General features: G+C 34.5%; 1 protein-coding gene across 8 annotated transcripts in view; it reads left to right on the forward strand.

The window, feature by feature from the left end:
• The window catches only part of AKAP13 (A-kinase anchoring protein 13), a 375,368-nt gene that overhangs the window by 100,396 nt on the left and 254,179 nt on the right, over positions 1–20,793 (forward strand). For all 8 annotated transcript variants that reach the window (XR_012486996.1, XM_074295087.1, XM_074295091.1 and 5 more), the window contains exon 2: positions 15,524–15,567. Coding sequence is in view for 7 of the 8 variants with exons in the window: in XM_074295087.1 (XP_074151188.1) it covers positions 15,535–15,567 (33 nt within the window). In the remaining variant the exon portion in view is untranslated. The remainder of the gene's footprint in view (positions 1–15,523; positions 15,568–20,793) is intronic.

Raw genomic sequence — 20,793 nt, forward strand, 5'->3', positions numbered from 1 at the left:
TTGTTTTCTCTAGTCAAATGTAAGCTGCTTGGAAGAAGAGTTATTTTTTCATTATTTATTTGTAGAGGGCTGGAACTTTGGAGAAGTATACTTGAAACAAGGTGTTAACTCAATGGAATTGATGAGAGACTTAAATGCTTGTTCTGACTGTTGTCTTCTCTGTCTGAAAGTTTGCCTCCATGACATTTCACAAGATTCAATACCTGCTATAGTGCTGTTTGCAACACTCTAGCTTGTGGAAACTTACTGACCATGCTGTGGAGGAAAAATAATTGTGTTTAAAAAAAAAAAAAAAAAAAAAAAAACAAACCGTGGGAATTGTTAAGGACTATGTCTGGGTGAAATGGCAGGTCAGTTCTCTGAGAGCCTCTGCAGTTGTGGCTTGTGATACTTGAGGGAGTTGCGGGGCAGCCTTTGCTGACACAGATGTTGCTTGTGAACTGGGAATGAAATAAATTGGAGGCAGAGGGAAGAGGAAAGAGGTCAGAGAATGCAACTGCTTCTCAGTCTCCTTGTATCATCATCATCCTCTTAAAAAGAAGAGAAAACAATTCCAGGTACTGGTGTCTGGATTCTGAAAACCACAAGAACAGCAGATAACATGTGGTGCCCAACATGGGGCAAGAACCAGCTGTGTTCGAGAGCTTTTTCCTGCTTAGGATCCTCCCAGAGTTCCTTTGGTAACCCGTGGGGAAGAAAGGGAGAAGAGACCCGGTAAGAGTTGGGGTAATTAAATGGGCTGAGCCAGGAGACTGATGATCTCTACTATTGCCTGTCCTTGAGGATTAAAAGGTATGTCAGTGGTGTGTAAAATCTGATACTGTGCACAAAAGTGTGCAAAATGTTCAGAAGTACATGCAGGTCCATTATCTGTTTTTATTCCTTGTCCATTGCCCAAGTAAAGAATAGCCAGATGATGGAGAACAGTACCCTGGAGCCACCACTAGTGATCCCCACCACATTTCACCTGTATATCCATCCAAGTAACTCATTGGAGTACCCCTCAAAGTTCACAGCCAGAGATTCCATGGACCCCAGAGCTTCTCATCTTTATTGACAATAGCTTCCCTCAGGAGCACATGCTCGCCCACATGACACATCCCATTTGAAGAAATACCATTTGCCTATTCCTATCTTCCTTGGACTACAGAGAACAACCTCAGCTGTCAGCCCCAGGACAGCCCTTCAGATTGGGGTGTTGACAAGAAAGGTGAAGAGACAGGTCAGAATGTCTCTGAGAATAGATCACAGGACACCTCTTCGATTCTTTGATAAACTTGCAGCATGAAGATCCCCTTAAAAACTGTCTTCCAAATCAAGTGGTCCACATGTCACAGACTGTGCAAGCTCTTCATTCAGTGCCCAATGAGGAGAACGTGAACATAGAGGATCATATTCCACAGGATCTCTGTGACACCTGAATATATATTACCAGAATCCATGGATCTATGAATTCTACCCCCCCAAAAAATCCAGGCTTAATGTGTCTATCCCCACTTCCCTTCCCATATGGATCCTCACTATTTTTCCCCCCACCTCTGTTTTCCCTTCCCCATAATTATATCCAAACACTTTAGGAATCCCAAGAAGAAGCGATCTCCTGGCTCGGCCCTTTGATGTGTTGGCCCATTTAATTACCCCAACTCTTACAGGGTCTCTTCTCCTTTTCCCTCCCTACGGGTTACTGAAGGAACTCTGGGAGGATCCTACTCACTAAAAGCTCTCGAACACTGCTAGTTCTTGTCCCTGTTCAGGTGCCATATGTTATCTGCTTCTCTTGTGGTTTTCAGAATCCAGATGCCAGTACCTGGAATTTTTTTCTCTTCTTGTGAGTGGATAATGATGATACAAGGAGACTGAGAGGCAGTTGTGTTCTCTGACCTTCCTTCTCTTCTTCCCTCTGCCTCCAATTTATTTTATTTCGAGTCCACAAGCAACACTTGTGTCAGCAAAGGCTGCCCCTCAACTCTTTCAAGTGTCACAATCCTCAGCTCTCAGAGAATTGACCTGCCCCTTCACTCAGGCATGGTCATTTTATTTATTAAATTTATTAAAACATTTATGTTTTATTCCCAGCACCTAGAATGACACTGGCATTCAGAAGGTCCTCAGGAAATTCAGACAATGTCTTCCAATCATAGCTGTTCCCCAAGGCTTGGTCCTGGGCTCTCTTCTGTTTTCTTGTTACATTTTGACTCACGGGTCACTTACATCTCATCAGCTTCTGTGGATTCCTTTACTTTCCTTTTTTGGTGACTCCTAGATAGAAATGCCAATTCTGTTCTCTTTGCTGTCAATTTTGCATCAGCAATTTTGCATTGCTTATTTACAGCTTTGTGTCCCAGCGGAATTTTTAGCTCAGCTTGTTCAAAAACAAGCTTATCTTTTCCTTTTTTTCCCCCCATGCTGAAAATTCCCTAATTTTGTCAGAGGCACCACTTTATCACTGGTAGCTTTTCATTCACTTGCTGCACATAACCAGTTACTCATCAATCTTTTTTTTTTTTTTTTTTTTTTTTTCCCTGTGCAACATGTCTCATTTATTTCTGTCTTTCATTCCCACCATTACCATCCTAGTTCAGGCTCTCATTATTTATCATGACCTCTCATCTGAACTTTTATAATCTCTTAATTAGTCTCTCAGCTTCACATTTCTCCCAAAGTCAAGTACATTTTCCACTCAACTATTGAAATATTTTCCAAAAGCTTAAGTCTGAACATGTCATGTTCCTGATCAATAAACTCTAGTGACTCTCATATTACTATAAAGTGAAATGCATGCTTCTTTTTCTACCTGTTCTACCCTATCTTTTTAACTTTTGTTACATATTCCTGTTCTCTCTATATTCTAAGCTCAGAACTTATTGGCTACTTGTTATATTCACATGAAATAACATTTATCTTCATTTCTTTGTTGTAGTAGGTGGAATGAGCTTTATACTCTTACTGTACTGCTTCATTTGTGAATTCCTTCTTTCCTTCCAATCTAAATTTAGGAGCTACTTTCTTCATGATGCCTTTTCCTGGTCAGCTATGATTCTAGAGAATCCTTCCTTCTACCATGAATACCCTGAATCTGCTGTGTGTGTGTGCGCATCAGTGTGAATGTTCATATGCATATATATAGGCACTGTTTCTTTTGTTATAATTTTAAGTTTTTGGTAGTAGTGAGTGATATTAGTATTTCTAACACCTAACACATAGTAGAAAGTTTGTTGAGTTTGTTAAGTATATATATATTAAGTATGTCTATATTGTAAGCATGTATATTAAGTATAAGTATGTAATTGCTAAATTGCATAGACTGTATAAATGCTATAGAGACTTAGAAAATAAAGATCAGTGGGGGATGGAAGAATAAGGGAAGTCGTCATGGAGAAAATAAGATCAATCTTTTGCTGGGTGTGAAGGATAATTTGGATTGATAGGTGAACGTGTTGGAGTGACCATTATAATTTGATAGGGGCAGAGTGTAGTGAAGACATACTCCTGAGCAGAGTGGAATGATCAGGGATAGTGGGGTATAAGGTTGTATGGATAAGACAGACCAAATAGAAGAGTTTAGATTTGATTTGATAGGAAAATGATTCATTGAAGGTTTCTATGTAGGAGACTTACATGATGAGAGTCATATTTAAACATTGAATAGAGGGAAAAGATTAAAGTCAGTGAGATCATCTAAAGGAACCTTGTGTGGTACTATAACTATGAGGTAAGGAGAGGTTTAGACTGTAATAGCATTTAGAATGCAGTGGAAGAAATCATTGTAAGAGGCTCTTAGAAACATAAGATTTTGAATGGCTAGAATTATCCCCTCTCCTGAATATCCTTATTCCCATGTCCAGATTTTCAGCCTGAGCTAGTGGGCCTTAATATTAACCATTTTCCACAAAAACTTAGGTAAATAGGGTTGAGAAATATAAATATTGATAGGGGGAATGTAAGGAGTTTGAAGCACTTTGAAATACTGAGATTGGAGAGGGAGAGAGGGAGATAAACACAGTATCAGGAAGGAAATGGCACAGCTAAAGACAAATGGGATGGACTAGATAATCTCTATCTTGTCCAATTTTCAATCTGATGATTTTATAAAGAAATGACTTCATGAAGAATGAGAAATATACCATTAGGCTGAAGAAGGTTAAATGTATTGATTTTCAAAATAGAAGAATAGTATGCAAAGTATAGATCAATGAATTTGACAAAAGGGATCATTACAAAGATTTGGACAAATCTTTAGGAACTAAAGTGGTGATTATGAAAAGACAACATGGCTTCATCAACAACTAGATTAATTTCATTTCCTATTTTGATATGACTGCTAAACTCCCAAGATTTTAGCAAAGCTTTTGTTAAAATATCTCCTCATATTCTTGTTTAGAAGAAGATGGAGACAGTAATTAAACAATAAATCTTGTTTTGGAAGACATCTGATAGTAGATAGTCAGTAGACCATGAGTATTTAGGTTGAGAACAATATCAAATATCAATATTGATATTTCAGTATCGAATATGTCAAAATAACTGTGGAGTTCAGACAGAGTATAATTAGGAGGACTTTTGGGTTTTTAAAAATCTTGCCAGTTCCTGTTGAGTACCCTAGATAGGGGTTGCTAACAGGGCAACTCTAGTTGCCTAGTAAAAACTAGTTGATATTTTATCACAGAAATCAGGATATTTTTATGCTGCATCATGATATGTCCTTTAAAAAATTAATTTTTGTTATTCCTAGATCTGAAATGGTACTTCCTATAAATCACCATTTCAGTGCAAGTAAGTAGCTTGCTTATAGCAGACTTAATAAATATTTCTTAATAAATAGAGGAAAAGAAATGTTAAGTTAAATTTCCCTGAACCCTTTTTCCTGCCAAAACATTTGAATGCAAGGTGTGGGAGCCTTTCTAATGGTGAGCCACTAGAACTAATTATAGAGAAACAGATAGATACTAAATATTTCTGATTAGAATTTAGAAGGCTAGAAATCTCAGAAAAATTTAGAAAAATTCTTTGTTTAAAAAAAACCTGTTTCATTCTCAGCAAGAAGGAAGGGAAATAGGAAAAATTTATTAGCTACTCCTTAAATTTAGTAAATTGCTTCTGTTTATTTGACACTATAAAAATTTGACTTAAATTTTGAACTTACCTTGACAAACAGTCTAAAGGTACCACCTTAAGAGCATTCACCATCAGTCTGTGTTGAATGCTCTGATTGACTTTTATAGTCAGTCAAGACTTTGAGAAATCTTTCCCTATTGTAATACAAATATGAAAGACAGTAAATGGCAGTAATCACAATAGTTACATATTTTAAGTCAAGGATTCTTATTCTAAGATGCTATGTTATGTATGATGCTGTTCTATAAAAGTGTTTATTTCTGGGTGACCAAGGATTAAATTGTCCTGGAGAGTTTATCTTTTTAAAATTTTCTGTTCGTCACATTTGGAGAAAACAGCTTTTAATTTGTCATAATACAATATTTTTATGATATCTTTTTTATTTTCAAAATATATGCATAGAAAATATATGCAAAGAAAGAATACCAATTTTTTTTCTCTCTCGACAGCAAGTAATCCAATCAACATATGTTTGACATGTGCAATTCTTCTATAAATAATTCCACAATTATCATGCTGCACAAGAAAAATCAGATCAAAAAGGAAAAAAAAAGAGAGACAGAAAACAAAAAGAAGCAAACAACAAAAAGTGAAAATACTATATTGTGATCCACACTTAGTTCCCACAGTTCTCTGGGTATAGATGGTATCTCTGGGTATAGGTGGCTCTCTCTCCATCACAAGACCTTTGGAACTGGTCTGAGTCATCTTGATGATGAAAAGAGCCATGTCCCTCAGAATTGATCATTGTATGATCTTCTTTTTGCTATGTATAATGTTCTCTTGGTTCTGCTCATTACACTTAGCATCAGTTCATATAAATCTCTCCAGGCTTCTCTGAAATCATCCTGCTGATCATTTCTTATAAAACAACAATATTCCATAATATCCTTATACCATAACTTATTCAGCCATTCCCCAATTGATGGGCATCCATTCAGTTTCTAGTATCTTGCTACTACAAAAAGTGCTGCTACAAACATTTTTGTACATGTGTCATTTTCCCTTTTTTTTAAATGATCTTTTTGGGATATAGGCCTAGTAGAGAAACTTGCTGGATCAAAGGATATGTACAGTTTGATAGTCCTTTGGACATAGTTCCATATTACTTTCCACAGTGATTGGATTAGTTCACAACCCCACCAACACAATGTATTAGTGTCCCAGTTTTCCCACATTCCCTCCAACATTCATCATTATCTTGTCACCTTAGCCTATCAGAAAGATGTGTAGTGGTACCTCAGAGTGGTCTTAATTTGCATTTCTCTGATCAATAGTGATTTGGAATATTTTTCATATGACTATAAATGGTTTTAATTTCTTCATCTGAAAATTATCTGTTCATGTCTTTGACCATTTATCAATTGGATAATGGGTTATATTCTTCTAAATTTGAATCACTTCTCTATACATTTTATACATGAGGCCTTTATCAGAATCCTTAGATATAAATTTGTCATTTTATTTGTCTATTCTCACTTCTGTATTCATCTTACTCATTTTTTCTTTTCCTTTTTTTTTTTTTAACAGCTTAGTAATATTTCATCACATTTTTGTTCCACATACTGCTTGGCCATTTCCTAGTCACTGGACATCTATTTTTGTTTGCAGTTCTTTGTTACCACATATAAAGTGTTACTATAAATATTTTTCAGTTTGCTGGGCATGAGCTGAAACTCCATAGTTGTTTTGTTTTATTTTTCTCTTATTATTAATGATTTGGAACATTCTTTAAACAACCATATGAAAGAATGTTCCAAATCATTAATAATAAGAGAAAAATTCCCTTCTTAGAAGTCCATTTTTCTTTTGTTTGACTACTCTTTAAGGATTTGACTTTTGGCCTCCCGCTTAAGTTTTAAGTATGTCAAATGGTCAGAATTGGGTTTCAAATCAAGATTTGGTACATAATTTGATTCAACATTAACCCTCTCCCAGAATAATGCTAACAAGTGGTGTCATGTGTTTGAGGCATATTACAAGTTAACTATTCTTAAAACACTTTTATGTATATGATAAATATGAGAGGTCACCATCTCTACTTAAAAGGCAGCTGTTTCTGGAATGTACAACATCTCTTTATTGTGTAGTAGCGTTTGGGGTTTGATGGGGGTAAGGCTCATATTACTTTTTGTAGAAACTAAAAGATCACTTAAGTGGTCCAGATTTGTCTCTGCTCTGTTTTGTAGTTTTTTGTTTTACATCTTGCTATTAATCTTTTTGTGTGTGTGTCGTGGACCTAGATTTTTTTGGCTGTCAATAGGATTATTACAAAGGAAATCAAATTATGTTGAAAAAAATTATTTGAATTTTTTTTAAAAAATAAGGTTATTGGACCACAAATTAAAAAACCCTGTACTAAATATTAGATTAGTTAACCATATACTTTCTTGTTCATCTCTTTATCTCATTTAATTCCATTCAGTTGGACAGACATTTATTAAAAATAGTCTGGGTTCTCTAAGAACTTAAATTCTACCTTGGGAAGAAAGGATACAACATAGACATAAAAAAGCATGGGGAGTTGATGATGTTAGCTACCTCACTTTTCGGGTTAACTGATGAGTTTACAGGGTATGAGGCTTAGTTTAGGACTTGGATTGCATTTCCCTGCAAAAGTAGCAGATAATCATTTAGTCCATTTGTGGTCATTGAGGGCAGATTGGCCTCTATGTAATGGACTTCTAAGAAGGGAATTTTTTGCAGAATTGGATCTCATGTATTAGTTTCTGAGCATCCAGATAGTGCAAGTAGTAAAATCTCTGTTTTATAGATAAAACGACTTAAGAGATAAATGATATCTAAAGCTCCACAACTTCCAAGTGACAGCCATAATTAAAATCCTTGCTTTTTAATTATATATGCAAGGGAAACCAACAAGTATTTCTTAAACTCTTGTTCTGTGTGAGGAACTATGTTTCTAAGTGCTCTGGGGATAAAAACACACCTAAAGTAAAGATAATTCTTGTTTTCAAGGAGCTTATATTCTCTTAGAGAAAAACAACATGCCAAAAGCTGCTGAAAAGGAGTGGGAAACTTGGGACATGGTGTTGCAGTTAAAAAAGGCAGAGACCCAGAATTAGAAGGGAGAGAACCCTGCCTGGCCCTAGTGGTTCCCTAAAGTGGAGACAGAGGGAGAAACTGACCTTGTGGCAGAGAGATATTCATTCCAGAGTGAGATAGCTTTAGGGGAGAATTGGATGATCCAGGATGAGGAGGACTCAGACACTGAAGGAGGTTCCAGGATGAGATTGCAGCTGAAACATGAAGGGAAATAGGTACTTCCTTCCACTACTATGGAAAAATAGAAAGAGGAAAATAACAATGATAGCATTAATGAAGAAAAGAAGGGGGAAAAGAAGCAGCAGCAGTGTTTCAGAATAAAATGCTGGATTGTTCCTGTGAAGAAATCATGCAATTATCTTGAACCTTAGTTTCTAAAATAGCTATTCATCTTAATTATATTTCTTAATTGTGATTGTTACTACTTAATTTTATTATTTGCATTGGTATTCAACTTAAATCAGTTAACAATTTGAGAAATATGGATTTCTACTATACTCCACTTAAACTCATCACTTTTTCTTCCAGCCCTCGTTGCCTTTTATCTCTTAACCAATACATTTTTAAAAGCATGGGATGGCCCGAGTGAGTGGTGACCATGGAGCACCATGAAGTGAATTGGTCCATCTCAGAAGCCGTTCTTTGGTTTGGTTTCCTTGGCACTATTTACCATGTTGAATCATCAGAGCCATTGAGCTTTCTAAACCCAGAGCTGGTTTAATTTTTTTTTTTAAACTTTACATTGCTTTACCAACAGTAGGTATTTAATAAATGTTTTATGGAATTGGATTTTTAAAGAGTTTTGAGGCAATACAGTGGTGAGAAAAATAAAAGATGGCATAGTAGAAAGAATGTTGGATCTAAAATTAGGAAGACTCTTCTCCAGGAGTTCAAATCCGGATTCAGATACTTATTGGTGTATGACCCTGGGCAAAGTACTTCCCCAATTTCCTAATATATAAAAGAATCTTGACTAGGAAGTGGCAAAGCACTCCAGTATCTTTGCCAAGAAAACCTCAAATGGGGTCATGAAGTTATATACAACTGTAAAATGACTACATAACAAAATAGTAAAATCGGAACATTGTTTTCTGGATTCTTACTCTTTAGAGAAAAAAATTGAAGGGGAGTGATTTTTGTGATTGGATCCTGCTGTGATTCTGGGACTTTGAAATGGATCTTTAGATCAGAGATTTAGTTAGCAGGATCTCCTTCAACCTCCTAACTTTATAAATGAGGAAACTGAAGTTCAGAGAGGTTCATTGACTTTGCCAAAGTCACGTAGATGAAAGATGAAGCATTTATTAAGTGCCTGCTATGTATCAAACATTGTGCTAAGTACCTTAACAATTATGACTTCAGTTGATCCTTACAAGTATATTTGTGAGAGAGATGACTATTATTCCTACTTCACAATTGAAGAAATTTAAGGCAGACAAACTAAGTGATTTGCTCATGGCCACACTGCTAGAAAGTATCTGAGGCTGGGTTTGAACTCAACTCTTCCTAATTCCAGGCCCATCTCCCTTTTCATTATGCTACCTGGTTGCTTATAATAAAACATAGGTATGTGTCAGAAATGAGATTTAAGTTCGTGTCCAGAGATTTCTGAGATAGAACTTTTTCTATTGTACCAAATGTAGAATCTATTGTATTCAACCAATTCAGTGTGAATGATTTGAAGACATGGGATTTACTGGGTGCTTCTTGAGAGGAAACAGAAGTTGTAGTTAGCTCGTTTTGTGGCTCACAAGATGACTAAAGTTCTGGATTTTCAGATCCTATTACATTCAGCTCTACAGACCTTGTTCATTTTAAGTTGGTGCTGCTAAGTCACTCCTGCAGAACTTGGATGACTATCCCCAAGCCCTTTGCAAGGGCTGTTTGATTTTGCAGTCACACTGACTTTAATTAATGTTTCTCACACATGACACTTTCTATCTCTGCACAGACCATTGGTCTTCCCCTCCTCTTACAGCCTTAAGTTTCTTTCAGAGGTTCAGGTCAAACTTTGTTTTCTGTGTGAAACTTTTCCAGATGTCTTCCCTCCCTCATACCGGTGCTCCCTCTATACTATGAATCTATTTTGTACTTGCACGTAGAAACACATACGTGTGTGCTGATCTTTTTCCTCCCAATGGAATGAGCACTTCTTCAAAATGTTTATTTTCTGTTTTTGAATTCTCAGCACCTAACATAAAACTTGACTCATAGTAGGCCCAAAATACTTATTAGATTTATTTAAAAAGAATTCAAATAATCAGTAATCTTTTTGATATGTTTTAATGTGATATATTTGTATAATGTCTTTTCTATAAATGGCTGCTTAAGAAACTTTTCTCTTCTTTCTCATATCTTTTGTTTTCCTCCCTATGTACAGATAGTTGTAGGCAAGAAGTAGTTTGGGGATAACAACACCCAGGTTCCTCATGAGATGCAATTGTTTAGACCAAACAGTAGTTTGATCTTTACAAACTTTTGTCCTATTGCTGTCAAATAAGATATTTATTATTTAAAAGCTTGAGTTTAGACTGACTTCCTCTCTTCTTTGCTGTAAAAATACCCTGAAGGTTGCTCCCTTAAATAGGGAATAAATTTCTTAGTAGAAATGGGAACAGCTGTCCCTTTTTCTCAATACCTTGTTTTTCTCACCTGATTGGCATTCTGGTTAGCTGAGTGGCTAACAATTTTTCTCCAGTTCTGTTTAGTCATGGGTCTTCCTGCTGTGAGTAACAAAAACATATCAATGGAGGTGGTAGTTTGTAATATGGAGACACCTGTTCCCTAGCAATTGGTCTCAAGTCATTAAACTAATATTTCAGTAAAGCTTATAGCACAATTATTCAGTATGGGATTGGACCATCTCAACCTCTTCCCTCGAGAGATTTCATTCACAAAGGAGCACCTGTGAAAAAAGACTTCTTTGGGTTATAGGCTCAAATTAGCTAAAGTAATATGACTTTATTGCTCCCCTAACTTCCTATATCTAAACTTGTGGAATAGCTTTTCTTTATAATTATAAGCAGTTATTCCTGAATAATAGCCTTTTGTGTTTTCCAAAACCCAACTACTGAAATGCTTAGATTATTTTCACAAATCTCTACCCAAATTACTAAAACTTTTCTACTCTCCTAGTTATTCTGATAGTAGTAAATTCATATTATATTAGATTATATGCATATCTTTTCAAATCCTTAAAATTGTAATTTGCTCACTCAAAAAAAAAAATACTCTTAGCCTACTGTTAGCATAGGGTGCCTTAGGAATCATAGGTCCAGTCTGCTTGTTTGTTTGTTTGTTTATTTGTGGGGTTTTTGTTTGTTTGTTTGTTTGTTTTTTTACCAGATAAAAATTAAAACTTGAGGAGCTGAATGATTTGCCACAGTCACATAGAGAGTAGCAGAGAGATTGTAGAGACAGCTACTTCATTCACTCTTACTTGAATAATAACTTCCTCTGTCTCCTACCCAGCAAGCCTTTTTTCTTGAAGACCAGTAATGAGGGGGAAACCTATCTCTACCATGAAGGCAGCCAAGTTTACTTTGGGTCACTCTAAATTTATAAGTTTTTCTTTACATCAAATCTAAACTTGTCTCATTTTAGCTTTTATTTATTGTGCCCATCTAAATGCTGTGGTCTTTGGGCCCTGCAGGACATGTCTACTCATTGTTCTACTTGAGAGACCTTCAAAGAACTTATATCTCTTCCCTCATATCTTCTTCTCAGTTTTAGGAATTTAAATGCTTTTGACTTTTAGACTGCTTGCACACACATCTGATAGATAGTGAAGACTTTGAATTGTGGAAAGCTGTGATGCAGTGCAAAGCTAAAAGCAAAACTAAGATGCTAGAGATACCTTGGACTTCTGTGATCATCTTCCCACTCCCCAACTTCTCAAGTTTCTTTCTTATTTTCTTTTAGGTGGAAAAAATTTAAAAATTTTACTTAAAGTTCAAATTTAAAAACAAATTTAAACTTTTACTTAATTTAAAAAAAAAATCATACTTTTAAATCAACCATAAACCTTGCTTTTCATCTGGATGACATAATTGCTGCAAAACTCTTTGCTTTTGAACTTATATTCTCTTTGAAAAACAAAATTAAATGTATTATTATTATAAAAAAGTAACATTCATTAATGTGGGTTTTCCTTATCAGAATGGCAGATTAAATAAAATTGAACCCTTGGAAAAAAGTATTTAATTCATTATAACTCATGTGATCACTCCTTAAGCTTTTTATATGAACTTTTAGAACTTAAGTACCATGTGAATGAGCAATAGATTTTAGTGATGTTTTTAAAATATCTTAGTTTTAATGGCTTTAACTTTTTTTTTCTTCATAGATTCTGAAGTCTTTGCAGTGCCTTTTTGTATCATCATATGTTACTGTATCTTTATTTTATGAAGGGAAAAACAGAAACTTTTTGTGTGTATGTGTATATATATATATATATATATATATATATATATATATATATATATATATATATATATATATATATATATACATACATACATACATATATATATGTATTCATGTGCATAATTTATTATTTTATACCCAGGGGAAAAATAGTTTCAGCATGATAATGACTTATTTAAAAATAATTCAGTAATGAGAAGTACTGGATATACTGTAGGACTATGGCAGGGGTTAATTCCTAAACTGAGGGTTTTAACATCCTTAATGAGATTAGGGAATAACTTGAAAATAACTAAATTTCCTGTTGTTAAACCTTATTTGCATCTGTCAGTAATTAGTAGTTTCTGAATTATTTGTGCTTTATTGGGTCTGACTTCTATTGTTTATTATCTTCTGGGAGCTATTTATGGGATGGGGACAATACAGATATTGCCAGAGGACCTTGAATTCTGAAATGCCTAATGGCATTTGTAATCTTCCTGTAGTGCTGAAGCAAATTTAGCACCTGGTTAGCAAAAATAATAAGTCAAAACCTGATGTAATTTGTAACTCCAGTTGGAGATTCTTTAGTTAATACTATTTAAGTTACTTAAACAATTATATGTGCAACAGGATTTCTAGTAGTATATCAATGGTATGACATTACCCTAGTCTTTCAGTTCTTTTTAAGTTTAAGGGGATATTTTAAGAAGGCTTCTAAATACCTGTGATGTGGCATACTGTTTAGGTGGAGAGGAGAACAGGCAGGTTTTGGGGCTTTTATTATAGAACCAGAATGAAGAAAAGGAAAAAAAAAATTGCAGATTTGGAAGTTTTGTGTGACCATTACTTTAGACCATTTTACTCATCTTCATTGTCAGAAAACTACTTTAAGATTGTGCTTCCCCAATAAATTGGGAAAACATTTTTACAGTCAAAGGTTCTGATAAAGGCCTTATTTCCAAAATATATAGAGAATTGACTCTAATTTATAAGAAATCAAGCCATTCTCCAATTGATAAATGGTCAAAGGATATGAGCAGAAATTCTCAAAGAAATTGAAACTATTTCTAGCCGTATGAAAAGATGTTCCAAGTCATTATTAATCAGAGAAATGCAAATTAAGACAACTCTGAGATACCACTACACACCTGTCAGATTGACTAGAATGATAGGGAAAGATAATGCAGAATGTTGGAGGCGATATGGGAAAACTGGGACACTGATATATTGTTGGTGGAATTGTGAATATATCCAGCCATTGTGGAGAGCAATTTGGAACTATGGTCAAAAAAATTATCAAACTGTGCATACCCTTTGATCCAGCAGTGTTACTACTGGGCTTATATCCCAAAGAGATTTTAAAGAAGGGCAAGAATGTTTGTGGCAGCCCTCTTTGTAGTGGCCAGAAACTGGAAACTGAGTGGATGCCCATCAATTGGAGAATGGCTGAATAAATTGTGGTATATGAATATTATGGAATATTATTATTCCGTAAGAAATGACCAGCAGGATGATTTTAGAAAGGGCTGGAGAGACTTACATGAACTGATGCTGAGTGAAATGAGCAGAATCAGGAGATCATTATATACTTCAACAACAATACTGTATGATGATCAATTCTGTTGTACGTGACTCTCTTCAATAATGAGATGAACCAAATCAGTTCCAATAGAGCAGTAATGAACTGAACCAGCTATACCCAGGGAAAGAACTCTGGGAGATGACTATGAACCACTACATAGAATTCCCAATCCCTCTATTTTTGTCTGCCTGCATTTTTTATTTCCTTTACAGGCTAATTGTATACTATTTCAAAGTCTGATTCTTTTTGTACAGCAAAATAACTGTTTGGAAGTGTGTGTGTGTGTGTGTGTGTGTGTATAGTATTTAACTTATACTTTAACATATTTAACATCTATTGGTCAACCTGCCATATGGGGGAAGGGGTGGGAGGAAGGAGAAATGTTGGAACAAAAGGTTTTGCGATTGTTAATGTTGAAAAATTACCTGTGCATATATCTTATAAATAAAAAGATTGTGCTTCCCTTTTGACCAAAGTGAAAGAGTAAGTGGGTTAACACTTGAATCCAGGTCTTCCTGTCTTCTGTGTGAATTCTCCATCAATTATTTGCATCTGCTTCTCTTTTAAAACCCTAATAGCTTTTATTACTAATATTCAGATCCTTTCTTTGAAAGATTTCGTATTCAGGTTGGATTATGACTCTAATACTTAGATATTTTTCAGGAATTTCTAGTGAGAAATCTGAACTCTACTCTTAGTGAGTAGTACGGAAAAGGGAACACAGTCTTTCCCTTTACTTTTCGAGTCCCTTTGGATTCCTTTAGAGAAAAACATTTAGAACCTCAAAAGAAATTACTTACCAGTTAAAATGCAAGCATTTTGAAAGTTGCATATTAAGACACAACCCTATTAATATTGTTAAAAACTCAGACATTTTGCAGTTATGTTCTTTTAACTGAATCACCCAAGTTCTGTTTCAATTTGCTTAATTTTTACTTCTCTTAATTGAGCATTAATCCCACCGACCTAAGTCTTTTCCAGCAAATAGAATCTTGGCATCCTTGAATTTAAACCAGATGGTATCATTATTTATCCCAATTACTTTCTTTTTACAAATGTGTTTTCCTGTAGCATTTACTTAGTATTATACTTGCTTAACCTGTATACTGGTTATTTCATATTTTCTCTTCCCAGTAGAATGTAGACTTCTTGCAGGCAAGAGTTTTGTTCTTTTGTCACTGTTCCTCCCTTTCCCCTCATTATACTCATTTTTCTTTGTTTTATAAGAAAAAAGTGTTACCACTGTCCCCTGAGATTTATTGTTTTAAAATTGACTTCATTTATATTTGTTTTTAGAATTCTTTGTCAATAAACATTCCTTTTATTCTAATTTACATTTTTTGTTATTTGTTTCAGTGTTCTAGGTCATGAAACTTAATCCACAACAAGCTCCGTTATATGTAAGTAAAACAACCATTTTCTTTTAATTTTGTATCATCTATAGAAGTATTATGAGTGCTTTTAATTTCATACAGAGAAACATTTCAACTAATGATTGATCTTTTAAAATAATTTTATAATGTATAAAATTCTTATTGATCATTATGTTTAAATTTCTATTTTTTTTACCATCTACACAAATATGATTCAAAATTAACTAAATTAAATTCAATAGGAATAAAAGGAGAACTCCATAAATAGGACTGTCTTAATATATCTAGAAGCTACCTGAATTTTTATCTGCTCTGGTATTAATGTATTTTAAACAGTTGAATAACATTGTAAAGTTACTGTGAGTCAGGTAGTCAGTCAGTTCCTGTTCTTTTCTGCCATTTTTCTGGAAAAAAGTTGAATTCCTCCTTCTTCTGTTCCCCCACTTGCCTATGTATGATTATTGCCAAAATAAATCTTTCAACACTAGATGGTGTGACAATATTGCTAAGACTGTAATGCTAACCGAATATACTTGAAGAATTGGGCAGAAACTAACAAAGTTAAGGCAGAGAATGGTAAAATGTATATTTGTCTTTTCTATTATATTAATGAAATTCAGGTTGGTTAGAGTGAGAACTCTCACCGATGAAATATAAGATTGAGTCATTTAAACATTTTCCATTAAAAGTGAGCTTAGAGTTGGGTAGGATTTAGATGAGAAAAGGAAGAATATTCCAGACAAAAGAAGCAACATAGGAAAGTGAATAAGCATTGAAAGAGTATGGAACACTACAAGTATTTAATTTGGCTGGAATGAAGGATTTGTGGTAAGAAAGCATGGATAAAGATAAGCTGGATTGGAATGCATTTTAAGTTCAAGGAATTTGGGCTAATTATATAGGCAGTGGAAAATTATTGAAAGTTTTCATTTGATGGGTAACAATGAAAATGGTGTAATGTAAAGAGTGTGATTTAGAGAACCAGGAACCAATTAGGAAACTACTGTGAAATTACCAGAATATATAAGGACTGATAGACAAGGTTATGTCAAACATAATCATATCCCAGCCACCTCTGAACGTTCCTGATCTCTCATAGGTCAGGCTCCATGATACTTCCTTATTATCTACACATTTGACTCTCTCCTCTGCTCTCTTTTCTAATTTTTTTCTTATCTGTTGTCTTCCCTCTTAGAATGTAAACTCCTCAGAGTTAGGGACTGTTTTGCTTGCTTATATTTGTGTCCCTGCTGCCTGGAGCATAGTAAATGCCTAATAAATTATTTATCAATCTATGTGTCGATCTCTCTATCCATCTCTCCGAGAGATGGGAAACATCTGAAGCTGGAAGCCTGGAATGGAAAAACAAAGGAAAATAAAAGAGGCCAATATTTGCTCTTCAAATAGAAGGGCAGCTGAGGCTTGGCCTGAAGAGAGCACTCAGTAAACAGCAGAGCTGTATATGAAATATCAGAAGAGATGTGTGATGTCAGATCACCTTGAGCCTATGTCCAGAAAAGGGTTTCCAGGATGATCTTGCCAGGGGCTCCGATTGTACACATCAATCAGGCTTCTGGATTAGTGGTCACTTCACCACTGAAGTGGATCCAGGCTACTCAGGGGTATTGAAGAGCTCTGAGTGTCTTAGCAGCGAGAGTCACAATCCCCCTCAGCTGGTACTTGTTGGGCACAGCAGTGCCACAGGAAAGTGGGTGCCAATCAAAGAGGCAGAATTGGAGATGAATTTCTAATCTGCTACGTTTTAGTAATGAAGGGATGGTGCCAGGCAGGAGAAAATTCAGCTCAGCGACATTTTGAGAAGGACTAGTCAAGGAAAAGTTCATTTCCCAGACTATAATAATAACAGAAATAGAATAGTTAGGATGGGTAGTTACGGCATTTTAGGAGGTCTTGAATATATGGTCTTGGAAAGTTAACTAGATGATGTAATATTTTTTAAAAATTATTTTTACTGTTGCATTTTATTTTCATATCTCCTTCTTTCCAAATATATACCTCTATCCAGAGAGCCATTTGTTATAATTGAATAAAAAAGAAGCAAAAAAAAAAAAAAATCATGTTAATGAATGTGTGATAGTATTTGAAGTATTCTACTGATGATTTTAAATTCTTTTTTTTTTTAACATTAACAAAGATTCTCTTTATATTTTATTTCAATTTCAAGGATACAGACAAGAAGCAAGTTTCACAGTTATAATAATAAGCACCAGTACAATTAATGGTTGGATGGCTGTAGTTAGGTCGTGGACATATTTCAGAGTGCCAAGAGCTAGCTAAATTGCTAATATTTTCTACTCACCATTCAAATGTTCTTAGATGATTTTAAATTCAAAGGGAAATGTTTGATATATATTCGGGTGAAGAGGCCTTGGACTTGAGAAAAAGGTCTGAACTTTGGGAATAAAAAAATTTGAGAATCATCTACATTTGAAACTGTGAGCATGGATGAGTTCTCTGAGAAGGAAGATTTCAAAAGAAAAGAACAAAAGAAAAAACACAAAAGAGAAATTGCTGTGGATATTGGAAGAGAAATAGGGAAAAATCCTGTTATTTGATATATGTTGTATATATGTTTTCCTGGAATATTTTTTTGTTTTTTGATTTTCTATTCTTTGTGATGAACTTGTATTTTCTTTGAAATAGAAGTAGTAGTTATTTCTTTTAGTAGTAATATAATTTGCTATGTTTGTTGGAAATGGCTACTGGAGAAAAAAAAGGGTAGTTATCATCACTGAAACCTTTCTGCTCCTTGATTTGCTTAAAGAGCTGATTCCTTACTTCATTAATAAGTCTTCCTGTGATCCTTTGAAATCATCTGGATCCAAAGGGTGAGAACCAGAATTTTTTCTTAAAATTAATTAATTAATTAATTAACTTATTTTTATGATAGACACAGGTATGTTGGATTATCACATGGGAGAAAAAAAGAATCCCTTTCAGTTATCTTTTTAGACTAAAAGAGGATGTGACTCCAAAGGAAATTCTTTGGAATGATGTACAGTTTTCTTTAGATCAGGTGACTTGCGTCCATTAAATTTCTCATCAAAGCACAGGGTAATAAAAGGGTTCCCTGAGCTTAGATAGCCTATTGCTGTGGCATATTTTGAGAGCAAAAAAATACCCTTTGTCAATATTTATTTTAACTTTATTTAAGTTTCTAATATTCATACATTTACCACTACTTAGTTACCATTTATAATATCTCTTCCTCACCCACATGACTTCCCTATTTAAGACTTTGTCATATGATTAAAAAAAATAACCAAAAAACTTCATGGATCTTAGTTACATGTATGTTTCCAGCGGTATATAAATGTTACCAGTGATTTAAGTTAAAAATGTTAACTAGAATGATTGTTATAATAATGGGAGTTTTCATCACATTTTCCAAATATTTATTATTTTATGAAGCCCCATAATATCCTGTTGAATTAGGTGAAGGGCTGAGTATAATTATTCTTCTGGAGATATTTCCAGAGAGATAAATAACTTATTTAGCCATTAAGTCATTGTGAAGGTGAGCTAGAAATAGAGCCTTGTATCTCTTGTGTTCGGTTTTGTTAGCTCTTATCCCAGTGGAACACACAATCTGCACCATCAGTAAATCACATGACTTCCAATATTTTTATTTACATAGTACTTACTCCCTTTGACTTCCAAGCTTCATACAATTCAAATGGCTACCTTAAAATAAGAGACCTGCCTGATAGGTTAAAGAGCTAGACTGGGAAAGGGAAAGGATAATATTTAAAAAACAAATTCCCACTCACAAGCTTAGCAACTTGACATTTAGCAACAATAAATAAATCCTCCTACAGACTGACAGCTGAAAAGGAAATTAAGTTTTTAGGCTTCTTACTAGAAGGAAGATGGTGTAAAGGTACAAGCAGCTTCTCCAGGTTTTGGAATTGTATCAGGCAACAGCTGTCAATATAAACACTGAGAACTGCTGTGGGAGGCCGGATGTTAATTGGAGAGATTGCTTGATTAAGCATCCAGAGACCCTATGAAATGTGTACACTAAGATGAATCACTTCTATTATCCTTGCATTTGTCTCCTCTTTTGTGAAATTGTAGTATTCATATCATTTCACATAAGTGCTGAAACAGATAAGATAACAAAGATAAGAATCAGAATATGCATAGGACCCTAAGTTTCTTGGAGAAAAGACTGGGTTACTATTTAAGATTCCATATAAGTGAGAAAAGAGAAAAAAATAAAAATAACTTGTAAGTTGCAGTCTTTTCTTTACAAATCTAATAATAGTTTTACTAACCAAAATCATCCCATATGTACCTCATCTTTGCACTCATATTTTATTATCTATATGCCAATGGTCTAAACACCATCAGACCACTTATTTGACCTAGATTAGCAACAATTAGTGTATCTTCTTTTACTGATCTCATCTCTTGAACTCTGGGAGTCCTTGATTCATTGATATTATCCTCCCTGTTATTCCTCAATAAGACAGACATATATATCTATATATATCTACATATATATAGATATATATAGATAGATATATATATGTTTTATATTGTTCATTTGTTGTCTTCCCCCATTAATCCTTGAAACCAAGGACTCTTTTGCCTCTCTTTGTATCTTCAATATCTGATACATGATAGGTGATCAATAAATATTTATTTATAATTGTGAACCTAATAGGATCAAAGGAATCTAGATTTTGAAGAGGACTCGATGTCTGATTTCTTAATTTTTACAGCAGAGAAATTAAGTCCCACAAAGGTTATAAGATGTTCAGGGTTATTATAAGGTAGTAACAGATCTGGAAGTTGGTACTGGAGTCAGAGGACCTGTGTTCATATCCCAATTTTGACACTTATTGTCCTTGTAACTGAGTCTGGTGGCCTATCACTTAACCTCCCTCAGCCTAAGTTTCCTTTTTGAAATGAGAAAATTAGATTAGAAGGCCTCTGAGATCACTTCTAACTCCAAGTATGTGATCTTTTTTTTTTTTTTTTCTTTTTCTGAGGCTGGGGTTAAGTGACTTGCCCAGGATCACACAGCTAGGAACTGTTTAGTGTCTGAGATCAGTAATATTCTTCCACATGTTATTTTGGAGACCCTCCAATACAAATGAACTAGGTTTGTGTTATTTGTAGTAAATATGACTAGAATTTACACTTATCGTTAACCAACAGCTATATAAGACCACTGTGAATATTACTGAATAGACAATAAGAAGGGAAAGGTGCCTCAGATTATTT

This window comes from Sminthopsis crassicaudata, chromosome 2 (assembly GCF_048593235.1).
Source record: "Sminthopsis crassicaudata isolate SCR6 chromosome 2, ASM4859323v1, whole genome shotgun sequence".
Lineage (NCBI taxonomy): Eukaryota > Metazoa > Chordata > Mammalia > Dasyuromorphia > Dasyuridae > Sminthopsis > Sminthopsis crassicaudata.